The sequence below is a fragment of the Daphnia magna genome, linkage group LG2, assembly GCF_020631705.1.
Source record: "Daphnia magna isolate NIES linkage group LG2, ASM2063170v1.1, whole genome shotgun sequence".
Taxonomy (NCBI): Eukaryota; Metazoa; Arthropoda; class Branchiopoda; order Diplostraca; family Daphniidae; genus Daphnia; species Daphnia magna.
In genome coordinates, this window is record NC_059183.1 from 15,385,513 (window position 1) to 15,400,058 (window position 14,546).

The 14,546-nt window shown below is 38.4% G+C and overlaps 1 protein-coding gene and 1 long non-coding RNA gene across 2 annotated transcripts; one reads left to right on the forward strand and one right to left on the reverse strand.

Annotated features, from left to right (window-relative positions):
* The first annotated feature begins 212 nt into the window (after positions 1–212).
* Positions 213–7,571, forward strand: LOC116916015 (myb-related protein B). The gene is made up of 14 exons (XM_032921190.2): positions 213–431; positions 2,120–2,356; positions 2,444–2,593; positions 3,408–3,640; positions 3,794–3,956; positions 4,067–4,374; positions 4,459–4,661; positions 5,222–5,363; positions 5,428–5,584; positions 5,656–5,892; positions 5,958–6,047; positions 6,113–6,379; positions 6,439–6,600; positions 6,665–7,571. Exons 2-14 carry the CDS (start codon positions 2,132–2,134, stop codon positions 6,797–6,799), a joined length of 2,472 nt encoding a protein of 823 aa, XP_032777081.2. The 5' UTR covers positions 213–431; positions 2,120–2,131; the 3' UTR covers positions 6,800–7,571.
* A 758-nt stretch (positions 7,572–8,329) lies between these two features.
* LOC123470157 lies at positions 8,330–8,824 on the reverse strand. The gene is made up of 2 exons (XR_006643681.1): positions 8,780–8,824; positions 8,330–8,714 (listed from the first exon to the last, which is right to left on the reverse strand). It is a non-coding gene; the product is annotated as an uncharacterized LOC123470157 (long non-coding RNA).
* Between the last annotated feature and the right edge of the window lie 5,722 nt (positions 8,825–14,546).

Sequence of the window (14,546 nt, forward strand, 5' to 3'; positions counted from 1 at the left end):
ACATTTCTAAAGGAAGTCAATTCGGTGGGAAAATATCTTAATTTCTAATCGCTCCATGCCATCTATGGTTAGATTTTTGCATTTGATTCCACATGACCCAATCACAAAGTGGAGTTTGACAGCCAATGGAAAGCCTTTTTCACCCAAGGCTTGGGCGCCATTTTTTTTAAAAAGGGGGAAGGGAACTGACAACAGCTTCCCGCCTCGTGCTGCTAGAGCAGACCACTGTGGCGCTCCCAAAAGACTGTTCATGGTCGCCATTCCCTAGTCGTGCTTCTTGCGTTATGTTCGCTTTCTGAAAACAGTGCTGTATTATTGACGACACAGTTGTGTTCTACGCTTTCTCTGGATTTAATAGCAGTTTTTCACCATGGTGAGATAAAATATCACCTGTCGAATTTGACCTTGTCGACGTCGATTCAATATTATAGGTAAGTCGTGAAGTCTGTTTGCTGTCTTTTTTCCCTCCACAAGTGGTAGTAGACGATTATAGCAACAAAGCAAACTTTTCGAGTCGTCTTTCTAGCATCTGTAGGTTTTTTTTCTTTGCCGTTGTTCCCTTAAAAGAAGGCATTTACAGAGAAATCTTTGAAACATAAAAAACAAAACAAAAAAATAAGTCAGGTCTGTTTTCAACTTTTGACGAATCCCTAGCCCTACAGGTATGTCCCTTTTAAATGTTTGAATTCCCTAATGGAGACACAAGGTTTAGACTCTTGTCTACCTCTCTAAACAATGAGTTTTACCTCCATCAAGCCAAACCGATAGAGGTGTATGGATTCCATTGTTTAGCGTTTGAGTGCAGCGAGAAAAAACACCGATTGAGTATTCCGTGGTTTGAAGTCAAAGATAAGGAAAATGCCGCTTTTCTGCAAAACCATGGCATTTATCTCGAAATCTTTCACTTAAATTCCAAGACTTCTCTCCACGGGGACTGCTTCGTTGTCCGTCGAGAAAATTAAGTCAAGCCATTTCCTTGATTACTCTGCAGTTGGTAAATAACTCTGTGGCAAGTTATGGTTTCGGCATGGAACTTCGTTCTTTGTAATGGCGGAAATGGAAAGCAGGCGACTGTACGTATTTGCTTAAGGCGTTAAAGGTTAGTCGTCATTGTTCATTGTCATCTGGCACGGGTCGTACTTAAACATCGAAAGCACATCTTTCGTGCGGATCATAATTGGTGAATCGGTTCATTTCTGTGCTGACCACCTGCCTGCTAATTGTGTTAGACCTGGTCTCCCCTCATCGTGGGTTGATTTCACCAAGGGGGGAGAGTGACAGCAGCTGCTTGATGGACAAACACAGACACACCCGTATTGTCTTTAGCGCTGGGCAAGTCGGGGCAGCCCCATCGACAAGTTTGAAATTCAAGTTAGGTTCACTGTGGCCTATCAGGAAAAGTGGTCAACAAAACAGAGCAAGCGTCGCCGTCGCATTTTTTTCTTTCTTTCTTTTTTAGGTGGGAGGCGTCGAGATGGCCCCAAAATGGAAGTTGCTCTCTTTTGTCGGAACACGAGGGGTTTGCAGTATCGAAGGGGGGGAATGTTTGAATCGTGAGGGGAGAGGGCTAAATTCAGAAGGGGGCAGCTGTAGCAGATGTTCAATGCCGGCGTGTGTATAGCTCCGTAGTAGTAGACTTCCTCTCTTGCTTTCACTCATGGCCGATTATGAAAGACCTTATGCCTGTCCCACGGTTATCGATCCGTCTCCCTCAGTTCCCTTTCTCTCGGGAGATTCTTCGAGGCTGCAGACCGCGCCACCCACCGTAGGAAAATATTCCTTTATCATCGAAAGAAATGTGAGAACGAATAAGAGCTAGGGTGAATTTGGAGACGGAAGAAAAGATTCAAAGACTTGGTATTGGAGCCAGTCCTTTTTTTATTTTATTCGTCTTTAGTGTGACGGAGCTTGATGTATTCTGGGTCATGCCCCTTGATAATCTCTCATGTAACCCTCGTACCATACACGATCGTGAACTTTCCCTCTTGCTTTTTCCTTCCATTCATTTTCCAGAAACTCTACAATTGAGAATTCGAATGGTGGATCAGGAGCTATCGTTGACGCATACCTGTATCTTAAGACGTGTCATAATAGTCGTAAAATGGTGTGATTCCCATAGGTCTTAAAAAGAATGAACGACTTCGGAATGGACGTTGACAGCAACAGTTGGGGCTCAGATTATGGCGAGGACTTTGGATCAGATTTTTCGGATGTCGAATATCAACCGAACGGTACCTCCAGCAACGCACAACACCACCAAACAAGCTCAACGCCCATCCCCCGGGTTGCTTCCAAAACCAAAGGAGGTTCCCAAGCCCGAAAAATGGTGAACCGCGGGAGGTGGACTAAAGACGAGGTTGGCTTGTCTCCCCCGCCCACTACCTACCCCTTCAACTAACATTCTTCAAGTTTCTTAATGATTTTATATTTTGCTCTTTCTAAGGATGAAAAACTCAAAGGAGTAGTGGAACGCACTGGTGAAGTTTGGGAAAATGTCGCGTCCTTCTTTGAGGATAGATCGGACGTCCAATGCCAACATCGATGGACAAAGGTTGTCAATCCCCAGCTGGTTAAGGGTCCTTGGACCAAGGAGGTAACAAAGGCTACTTGTGTCGCTTTATTTCTCTTTGCAATTTCTTTGCGTGATTCAATGTAGACCTTATTTCCGGCTCATCTGTCTCGCATTTCCGGTTGACGATTACGTTGTCATTGCCAAGAATAGTGTCCTATCGTAGATCGTACGGTCAGATAATTACCACGAATGTTTTAGTTGTTCATGAAAAGAAACGATGTCAACACAAAGAAACGTAAAAAAAAAAATGGAGGGGAAAAATACAAAACGGAGGGAACCCGGCAAGCAGAGAATGCCGGGTGCCAGAGGGGGTAGAAAAGGAGGGTTTCGAAGAGGGAGAAAAGTGTTCTTGAACAGGAAACCAAATTTCTATAGGAGGTGAAACAGCAGGGAATTGTCCAAAGTAAAAGATGAAAAGAGCCGCAAGGGCTTAGGCGGCTGGATGGAATGAAGAAACCCGTGAAATTATAGTCTAAAGTAACCCGAACTTTCCCCTTTCTGTAAAATCTATAATGGTAGGATCTGCTGTTGTTTCGAAACGAAAATACCTTAAAATATCTGTTTAAAACGAAAAGAAGAACAAGAAAAAAACAGTACGAACTATTCTATCGTATTCACACTTCATTCTATACGACTTATATGGCTTTAAAAGTTGTTGTATGTATACCGGCTTTGATATATCTGTGCGCTTTATTTTATTTTCTTTCATTTTGTTTTCTCTAGTCCTAAAAGGTGGGATGCCGTTTGGAAGTTTAGGAGTCCTTTTTTCTTTTGCTTCTAAATCATTAATCTCTTCATGTTTTTGGGTTTTTTTTTTTTTTTTTTCTTGCTACAGGAGGATGACTTGGTGGTCCAACTGGTACATCGCTATGGTCCTAAGAAATGGACGCAGATTGCCAAGCATCTGAACGGTCGCATCGGCAAACAATGTCGAGAACGATGGCACAACCACCTCGATCCCAACATCAACAAGTCACCGTGGACGGAGGAAGAGGACCGGCTGCTAGCTCAAGCCCACGAACAATATGGAAATCAATGGGCAAAAATCGCCAAACTTCTACCTGGAAGGTATTGTGATAAAAAAAAGCTTTTCTGGTTTACGGCAAACCAATCATCCGTCACATGGGGTGTGACAGCAACTTTGACACTTTTCTCTATGATCCTCTTTGACATACCCATACACCCGTTAACTTTTGTTTGAATTCTTTATCCTTCATTCAGAACGGATAATGCCATCAAGAATCACTGGAACTCTGCTATGAAAAAACGGTACGAAACCGATGGATCAAGCATCATTGACACAGGGAAACGGAGGGGCCGGAAACGGGTTCGTCCGCCCGTAGACGACCACCCACAGCATCCTCACCCTCTTGCCTCAACTCCGGTTAGAATTCCATGATAGGTTCAAAGAGAATTTTAACTCAGTTTTCCTTTTTTTTTTTGTTTTTTTGCGTGTTTTTTTGCGTGTTTTTTTTTTTTTTTACTTGAATTTAGCAATCTTGTTCCATCGAGTACGGATTAGAGCATCCATCACCCATGTTCGAGCACCAATTGATGTCAAGGCCGTGTAGTCAAAACAGTCGCATGTCGGTAGAGCTAGTGCCCAACAACTTTGAGCCATCACCAGCATATAGAACCCAACAGCATTCGCACATGGGCATGCAACAGGCTAAACAAAACTGCCCTGATGTCTTCAATGGAGGAAGCTTGTCAAACAACATAGGTGGCAGTGTTGGTAGCCAGTCAAGAGCCCCTTCTGCTTCATCGCCCGAAGACTTTGCAGATATCTTTTCCCCTCTCAAGTATGTTGACAGCAGCTGCTTTCATCGCATCATGGAGAAAAATTGGAACTGACGTTTTGGTTTCTTTGGGTTTCTTTTCAATAGATACGTCAACATGGATGAGATGAGTAACCCGGAGAGTTTGAGCCCCAATCGACTGAACCAAGCTTTGATCAGTGAAACGTTGTCCGAGTTTTCACATTTTGAATTCGGTTCTGCCAGTATGCCAGCACAGCCTGCTGTCAGCCACACAACCGACACTAACGATCCGAGTGAGATGATAGACATCTATGAGACAAACAAACCAGGTACTGTTAATCCAGCAATTTGAGAAAAGCAAATCCAGCGAGTTGGATAATGTTCAGGAATTCCATTGTAACAGCGAACTTGTTCAAAGAATCGGTCAGCATCCTTAGCTTTAAAACTATTTTTCTTCTGGGGTCAGTGAATCGCGGTATAACTTTGATTGCATATAAAGTACCCTGCTTTAGTTTAGGGATCCAACAAAGAGAAGCGTTTCTCTATTTCTTATTCGTTTCTTCCTAAGATAGTTGTTGTTTTGCCGCAATTTCCCAAACGCGGTGCACATCTTTAGTAAGCTCTTTTGCGACGCGAAAGGCATTGGCACGCATTGCTCATTTGTAAGGCATTTTTTGTTTTGTTGTGTGGCCTGAAAATTTTCGCCCCATTCTTTCGTCTGGAAATGCCTGAAAGACAAGCTTTGTTAGCCGACGCCTTGCAAAAGAATATGTCAAATACGTATCAATGCGGCAGACTTAGAAGCGGGACTGAAACTTGATAGGCGAAAGCACGCATTCTTTGGAGCAACTGTTCAACATATTCTAATTACTGCTTTTAATCAATCAAGGAAATACTTCAAAGTACAGTAAAAACGGGTCTTCAGACAACAACACATCGACGATCAGCATAAAACAGGGCACCCCGCCCATACTGAGACGTGGCAGCCGTCGAAGAACAAGAGCCGATTCCAGCGGATACGACGGAACTTCGTAAATTCGTTTTGTTCTTAACCCCTTTGATTACATTTTATTGAACAACTATTACTTTTTATAGTGAATGGATTGGTACTTCTAATGAGGAGGCCGTTCCGTCAGATCTAGATCTGCGCTCAGAATGCGCAAGCCTAAGCAAGCCGTTCCAGGAAATGCATGTCACTCCACGAAAGAATGCCCATACCCCGATGAAAACGCTACCGTTTAGCCCTTCCCAGGTATTTCTGTTTTGCATAGTATTGCAATCTACACCAAAGTTTCACATAGGTTTTTTTTTTATTGTACTTAGTTTCTGAGTAATTCGATGTTAGCGCATACGGAAGCTATCATGTCGACACCAGTTTGCCCCTCAGCTCCCAAACCGTCTGCACTTTTGACTCCAGTGACACGTGGAGGATGCGTTGCAGATTATGTTGCATTACGAACTCCTTCGCGGAGGAATCAAGAACTCATCACTCGTACTCCAACTCCTTTCAAAGATGCTTTGGCAGAAATGGAGAAAAAGGGTGGACCTATAAAATATACTGTGAGTTAATCTATTTAATTTTCCCCTAATTATATGATTTTTACACGTCTTCTTTGGTTTTTCAGTTGAACACTCCTACCAGATTTGACGACTTGAACGACATTATCGGCAAGGATACTGACCCATCCAATTCAGCACTCCATACGCCCGTCCAGGTTTGTCAAAAATTTCTCTTCTTGTTCAGTGCATTATCGCTAACGTTCCTCATGTTCCGTTGTAGAATTTACATCAAGATAGTGGCTATATGACAGATAAGAGACAAAAAACAAGTGGTGACAGCTCGGCACCCAGTATTTCTTCCTCCTCAACTACGGATAAAGAGAATATTCCAGGAACTATACCCGCGGCCCCAGCCACAAATAGTTTAGTACCAAAATCCCCGAGCCGCAGAGCTCGCAAAGCCTTGCATGCTACTTGGAGTACGCCTGGAAATATCCAAGTACCGGGTATTGGTTGCGACTCCATTAGTTTCTTACCCGAAACACCTGTAAGTCATTACAATGTGATTGTTCCAGTACACGCATAATTATTTCCCATTATGTACAGAGTAAATCTTTGATCGGAGATTCGTCGGTCTTGTTTTCTCCTCCGTCCATAATACGGGAAACGCTTCCAGAAACTCAAGATGGTGACGATGCATTTGGACACCCACCACATCGTCCCAATAGCAGCATCGAAAGCACTGGTTCTCGGAGTCCGTCAGACAAGGTTTGTCTTGTGGAACAAAACTGAGATAACAGATCGCAGCAAATCATCGTCTTCTATATGGCAGGTGGACGTGAGATGGGAAATGGTGGCGTGTGGGCGTACCAGAGATCAAGTCGAATTGACGGAACGAGCTCGCTCCTATTTAGTGATGGATCGGCGCGGAGGGCAACTTGCATGCAAAAAGAAATGCACATTTTAACACAATTTCCCGCTAGATGGCTAGTATTTGACACGGTTTTTTTTTTTTTTTTTAGCATTTAAAATTGGATTTTTGGAAATTTAACATTTCCATCGATGTGCATGAAATTCCATTGTATTAATTAGCGAACTCAGCCTATTCCAATTGGGGAAGTTTAGGGTAATGTCTCGTGTAAATTTCTCCGCGAATGATGGAGCATAATCCGTTGAGAGCAAAACCACTCGGCAACGAAAATGACGGCGATCAATTTCGAACATGACTTGAACAGTGACCTGTGCCGTTTAACCCCGGCATTGTTTCTTTTTAACCTCTGGTATAGATTACCACTGCGAACAAAATTTGTGAACGATTTTTTTTAAATGGTACATTTCGCTAATAAGCTTTAAGAACGTGTAATAGCTCCTTGGAAATTTCGATGTTTCGTTTATTTTATTTTATTTTATTTTTTTTTTTTTGCTGAATCCCCCCTCCCTGGTATTATTATTTTTACATTGAACGTCAGATATTAATCGATATATACCAATGCTTGATTCCGTAGCTTAAATAACTATATAATCACAAAATTTTCACAGGAAAAAAAAATCGGCTTTGGTGGAAGAAAAACAAAAATCTGTGTCGAACTGAAATGAAATGTGTCGTATTTATCGTTTATTTTTACCATGTGTTTCCTGTGTAATTTGCTCATTGTCACGACATTTACTCTCAAAATTAATTTTTTTTTTGTCAGTAAAATTCCATGGAAAGTCCAAAAAAATACATTATATTAAAACCATCTGAGTCAAACTGGCAATTCAATTTCCATTTGGCAAATTTCAATGGCAATTTTCAATTCACCCGTGTTATCAGTCACCCAATTGTAACCCAGAAATATGATTAATCCCCCAGATACTGCTATTTGGTAAATGATTAAATCCATTGCTACGATGGGCTGTTGCATGACCGCCAAAACTGAATATTGCCACGACATCTTTCGTGGTATGTATAGAGGCAATTCACATCGCGGTTTCGCTTGTCAATTGTTTCGATGTCCGCCATTTTCTCTGGTTGTTTATGTCATGTTTTGCGTTGTTTGTATTGGCTGAAAGTGTTATTTCCCAATACAAAGTGGATTTTGTGAATCATTGTTCAATTTTTTTAAATTTTTTTTTGTGTCAGGTAATTGCTACGTATCTTGGTTAGTATGTGTAGCAATTTCTGTTTCCAGATCACATTTCTTGTATTTTTAAAAAAATCTTTTCTGTAGGGCTTTCATGGGTTTTCAATATTGTTGTGCCCCGGGTTGCAAAAACAAATAACATTAGAGTTTGTAATGCACATTTTGTTCTAGGTAAGTCTCGACAAATTTATTAATAGTGAATGTGTCTATCTAATTCTTCTATTTGAAATCACACAGGAAAACCTTTTTAGTACACTGGAGAAACACACCCAGACTGGGCCCCATCCCTGAATCTTGACAAAGTGTATGTTAACGCTAAGTCAGCCATGGATAGAGAGTCAAGAAGAGTAATTTTAAATGTTCAAGAGGTAATACAAATTATGAAGTATAATTTATTCATACGTTATGACAACAAAAAGTTATATGTTATAGTAATGTTACAAATAAACAAATGAAGAGTAATAACCTTCGCTTTCATCAACAAATTTTTGTTTAAAAGACTGATTGCACAAAATGATCCAATTCCCCCATCGATAAATCTCTTGTAGGTCTCAAGGCCCTTGTAAGCCTTTAAATTTTCATGCGTGTATGGAGACTTGGAACATAGCAGGTAATTTACCAAATCAAGATTGGTTACCAGTGGCATTTTTCCTGCGATGCTAAGTCCATTGCACCAATACTCTTCGTGAATTGTATAGGGGCAATCACAACCTACTATTAATAGTTTTGCTGCATACTTACGTTTATCTTCTGACAGCCCTACAGAAAAGATTTTTTAAAAAATACAAGAAATGTGATCTGGAAACAGAAATTGCTACACATACTAACTAAGATACCTAGCAATTAACTGACACAAAAAAAAATTGAAAAAAATTAAACACTGATTCACAAAATCCACTTTGTATTGGGAAATAACACTTTCAGCCAATACAGACAACGCAAAACATGACATAAACAACCAGAGAAAATGGCGGACATCGAAACAATTGACACGCGAAACCGCGAGGTGAATTGCCTCTATACCACTGGTTCTTCCCACTTTTGTAAAAAAAAACGACATCTCATAGAATTCGACAAAAATCACACCGAATAATCCAAATTGAAAGTTGATTTCGATCAAGTTGTTGGTTTTCTCGTTAAAAAACCTGTAAAAAAAGGTGCTGCCTTTTTTAAAGAAGGAAACGTCTTATTTTGGTAATTAGGTGCACTGCTGCCATTCTGGCAGCAACTGACCCCACATCGAAGGCTATACCCTTCCCACTTTTTCATTTTTGGCCAAATTTCAAATTTTGCTTAAAATACATGAATTCGATTCAGAATTGAATGAAAATCACGAAAATCAGGTTTATTTTTCTATTGGTTTTATAGTTTTTGATTTAAACGTTAAAAAGCCTAAATTAAGTTGTTGCTCTAACAGCACTGTTTTCGTTAATTTTTGAAACGGCTGGTATAATGAGAAAACCAATCACTAAATCGAAATCAGCGTTTAATTTCGATTATGCCATGTGATTTTTGGATAATTTCAAGAGATGTCGTTTTTGGCCGGTTTTGACAAAAGTGGGAAGGCAATACCCTTCCCACTTTTTCATTTTTGGCCAAATTTCAAATTTTGCTTAAAGTACATGAATTCGATTCAGAATTGAATGAAAATCACGAAAATCAGGTTTATTTTTCTATTGTTCTTATAGTTTTTGATTTAAACGTTAAAAAGCCTAAATTAAGTTGTTGCGCTAACAGCACTGTTTTCGTTAATTTTTGAAACGGGTGGTATAATGAGAAAACCAATCACTAAATCGAAATTAGCGTTTAATTTCGATTATGCCGTATGATTTTTGGATAATTTCAAGAGAAGTCGTTTTTGGCCGATTTTGACAAAAGTGGGAAGGCTATACCCTTCCCACTTTTTCATTTTTGGCCAAATTTCAAATTTTGCTTAAAATACATGAATTCGATTCAGAATTGAATGAAAATCACGAAAATCAGGTTTATTTTTCTATTGGTTTTATAGTTTTTGATTTAAACGTTAAAAAACCTAAATTAAGTTGTTGCGCTAACAGCACTGTTTTCGTTAATTTTTGAAACGGCTGGTATAATGAGAAAACCAATCACTAAATCAAAATCAGCGTTTAATTTCGATTATGCCGTATGATTTTTGGATAATTTCAAGAGATGTCGTTTTTGGCCAATTTTGACAAAAGTGGGAAGGCTATACCCTTCCCACTTTTTCATTTTTGGCCAAATTTCAAATTTTGCTTAAAATACATGAATTCGATTCAGAATTGAATGAAAATCACGAAAATCAGGTTTATTTTTCTATTGGTTTTATAGTTTTTGATTTAAACGTTAAAAAACCTAAATTAAGTTGTTGCGCCAACAGCAATGTTTTCGTTAATTTTTGAAACGGCTGGTATAATGAGAAAACCAATCACTAAATCAAAATCAGCGTTTAATTTCGATTATGCCGTGTGATTTTTCGATAATTTCAAGAGATGTCGTTTTTGGCCGATTTTGACAAAAGTGGGAAGGCTATACCCTTCCCACTTTTTCATTTTTGGCCAAATTTCAAATTTTGCTTAAAGTACATGAATTCGATTCAGAATTGAATGAAAATCACGAAAATCAGGTTTATTTTTCTATTGTTCTTATAGTTTTTGATTTAAACGTTAAAAAGCCTAAATTAAGTGGTTGCGCTAACAGCACTGTTTTCGTTAATTTTTGAAACGGCTGGTATAATGAGAAAACCAATCACTAAATCGAAATTAGCGTTTAATTTCGATTATGCCGTATGATTTTTGGATAATTTCAAGAGATGTCGTTTTTGGCCGATTTTGACAAAAGGGGGAAGGCTATACCCTTCCCACTTTTTCATTTTTGGCCAAATTTCAAATTTTGCTTAAAGTACATGAATTCGATTCAGAATTGAATGAAAATCACGAAAATCAGGTTTATTTTTCTATTGGTTTTATAGTTTTTGATTTAAACGTTAAAAAGCCTAAATTAAGTTGTTGCGCTAACAGCACTGTTTTCGTTAATTTTTGAAACGGCTGGTATAATGAGAAAACCAATCACTAAATCGAAATCAGCGTTTAATTTCGATTATGCCATGTGATTTTTGGATAATTTCAAGAGATGTCGTTTTTGGCCGATTTTGACAAAAGTGGGAAGGCTATACCCTTCCCACTTTTTCATTTTTGGCCAAATTTCAAATTTTGCTTAAAGTACATGAATTCGATTCAGAATTGAATGAAAATCACGAAAATCAGATTTATTTTTCTATTGGTTTTATAGTTTTTGATTTAAACGTTAAAAAGCCTAAATTAAGTTGTTGCGCTAACAGCACTGTTTTCGTTAATTTTTGAAACGGCTGGTATAATGAGAAAACCAATCACTAAATCGAAATCAGCGTTTAATTTCGAATATGCCGTGTGATTTTTCGATAATTTCAAGAGATGTCGTTTTTGGCCGATTTTGACAAAAGTGGGAAGACCAGTCAGCAAAATGTTCGAGAATGCAGCCAATACAGCTCAGAAGAGCAAAGCCAAAGAGGCGGTGATTTCGCTTGTCTCTGGGTACCTGCTTTTCTGAGCTGTGAGACTCTTCTTGATCTCGAAGGCGTCCTCGAACGTTGCACTGCTGACTGGATCCCCAAAGCACAGATTTTAGAAGACCCTAGCCCTGAAAAACCCCGAGGAAACCCTAATGGTAGAAAAAGAAACCAAAACCGGCAGATGCAGAAGGCCCGGCGACAGATCAAGGCGTACGAAGCGAGGAAGATTCAACGGCTCTTCAATATTTACCCAAGAAGAGCCGTTTGAGAGGTGCTCGGAGATCGTTCACCCTCGTACGATGGCACTGTTGAAGCTGCGGAGGAATACCTCGAGAGGACTTACCACCGCTCGAGTCTACCTTCGCAACAGTGCCAGAGTGCGAGGGTACTCTACGACACCTGCGACTGGTCCCATCCATCAAGGGACCAGATGGACTTCGTCAATCGTGCGCCTAGCCAAAAAGAGCTTGAGGCTACACTTCACCGGGCTACATATACATCACCAGGGGTCGATGGCCTAGAATATCGACATCTAAGGGCCCTCGACCCCGACTGCATTTTGCTGAAAATAGTTTGTAGAATGGTTTGGAAGATTGGGATTCCTAACTGTTGGAAAATATCGCGAACAGTCCCCGTCTTTAAGAAAGGGGACACTAGCGATTATTCCAACTTTAGGCTCTTATAATCTTTCCCGTTTATTTTATTTATGTAATTTTAGTAATATTTTAAAATGCAACTACCTCATACATGTTTATTCCCCTTCCGGAAACCCCTCCATAAACTTAACCATATATGCAAAATTCATTACTATTATAGGCATGTTTAGACTGACAAATTATAAAGTGAAATATTTGTTGCTTCCATCATTAGGAAATGAGTTTTGAATAAAATATAGCATTTAATAAATCGACTTTTTGCGCTTTTTGACCAACATACCAGAGGAGAAACATAAATATTATGAGTTTTGACCATTGGACTCCCACATCATAGACAGAGCTTCTTCTTTTTTATGTTAGATATTTTGTATGTAAATGTTGCAGATAATATAAAGGGGTCAAGTTCTCGTATGCTAGACTCATTTGGAAATGTTCCGAGAAAAGCCGTAAAGATTAAACAAAACCGAAGAATTGTATTTTCGTCGAAATTCGTATGTCTAAAGGGGTCAGGTTCTCGTATGCTAGACTCATTTGGAAATGTTCCGAGAAACGTCATAAAAATTAAACAAAAGCGAAGTATATAATTTGCTGTCATGTTAGCCACAGAAAATGAAGAATTTGAAATTTGACTTACTTAGTGGAAAAAATTTGAAATTTGGCCAAAAATGAAAAAGTGGGAAGGGTATAGCCTTCCCACTTTTGTCAAAATCGGCCAAAAACGACATCTCTTGAAATTATCCAAAAATCACATGGCATAATCGAAATTAAACGCTGATTTCGATTTAGTGATTGGTTTTCTCATTATACCAGCTGTTTCAAAAATTAACGAAAACAGTGCTGTTAGCGCAACAACTTAATTTAGGCTTTTTAACGTTTAAATCAAAAACTATAAAACCAATAGAAAAATAAACCTGATTTTCGTGATTTTCATTCAATTCTGAATCGAATTCATGTACTTTAAGCAAAATTTGAAATTTGGCCAAAAATGAAAAAGTGGGAAGGGTATAGCCTTCCCCCTTTTGTCAAAATCGGCCAAAAACGACATCTCTTGAAATTATCCAAAAATCATACGGCATAATCGAAATTAAACGCTAATTTCGATTTAGTGATTGGTTTTCTCATTATACCAGCCGTTTCAAAAATTAACGAAAACAGTGCTGTTAGCGCAACCACTTAATTTAGGCTTTTTAACGTTTAAATCAAAAACTATAAGAACAATAGAAAAATAAACCTGATTTTCGTGATTTTCATTCAATTCTGAATCGAATTCATGTACTTTAAGCAAAATTTGAAATTTGGCCAAAAATGAAAAAGTGGGAAGGGTATAGCCTTCCCACTTTTGTCAAAATCAGCCAAAAACGACATCTCTTGAAATTATCGAAAAATCACACGGCATAATCGAAATTAAACGCTGATTTTGATTTAGTGATTGGTTTTCTCATTATACCAGCCGTTTCAAAAATTAACGAAAACAGTGCTGTTGGCGCAACAACTTAATTTAGGTTTTTTAACGTTTAAATCAAAAACTATAAAACCAATAGAAAAATAAACCTGATTTTCGTGATTTTCATTCAATTCTGAATCGAATTCATGTATTTTAAGCAAAATTTGAAATTTGGCCAAAAATGAAAAAGTGGGAAGGGTATAGCCTTCCCACTTTTGTCAAAATCGGCCAAAAACGACATCTCTTGAAATTATCCAAAAATCATACGGCATAATCGAAATTAAACGCTAATTTCGATTTAGTGATTGGTTTTCTCATTATACCAGCCGTTTCAAAAATTAACGAAAACAGTGCTGTTAGCGCAACAACTTAATTTAGGTTTTTTAACGTTTAAATCAAAAACTATAAAACCAATAGAAAAATAAACCTGATTTTCGTGATTTTCATTCAATTCTGAATCGAATTCATGTATTTTAAGCAAAATTTGAAATTTGGCCAAAAATGAAAAAGTGGGAAGGGTATAGCCTTCCCACTTTTGTCAAAATCGGCCAAAAACGACATCTCTTGAAATTATCCAAAAATCATACGGCATAATCGAAATTAAACGCTAATTTCGATTTAGTGATTGGTTTTCTCATTATACCAGCCGTTTCAAAAATTAACGAAAACAGTGCTGTTAGCGCAACAACTTAATTTAGGTTTTTTAACGTTTAAATCAAAAACTATAAAACCAATAGAAAAATAAACCTGATTTTCGTGATTTTCATTCAATTCTGAATCGAATTCATGTATTTTAAGCAAAATTTGAAATTTGGCCAAAAATGAAAAAGTGGGAAGGCTATACCCTTCCTTCTTCTTCCCTTCCTTCTTTTGCTTAAAGTACATGAATTCGATTCAGAAGTGAATGAAAATCACGAAAATCAGGTTTATTTTTCTATTGTTTT

Coding starts and splice junctions, on each gene's coding strand:
- LOC116916015 (XM_032921190.2), top strand. CDS start 2,132: ATGAACGACTTCGGAATGGACGTTGACAGCAACAGTTGGGGCTCAGAT. Junction 3,957..4,066: donor ACCCTCTTGCCTCAACTCCG/GTTAGAATTCCA, acceptor ACTTGAATTTAG/CAATCTTGTTCCATCGAGTA. Junction 5,893..5,957: donor GTGGACCTATAAAATATACT/GTGAGTTAATCT, acceptor TTGGTTTTTCAG/TTGAACACTCCTACCAGATT.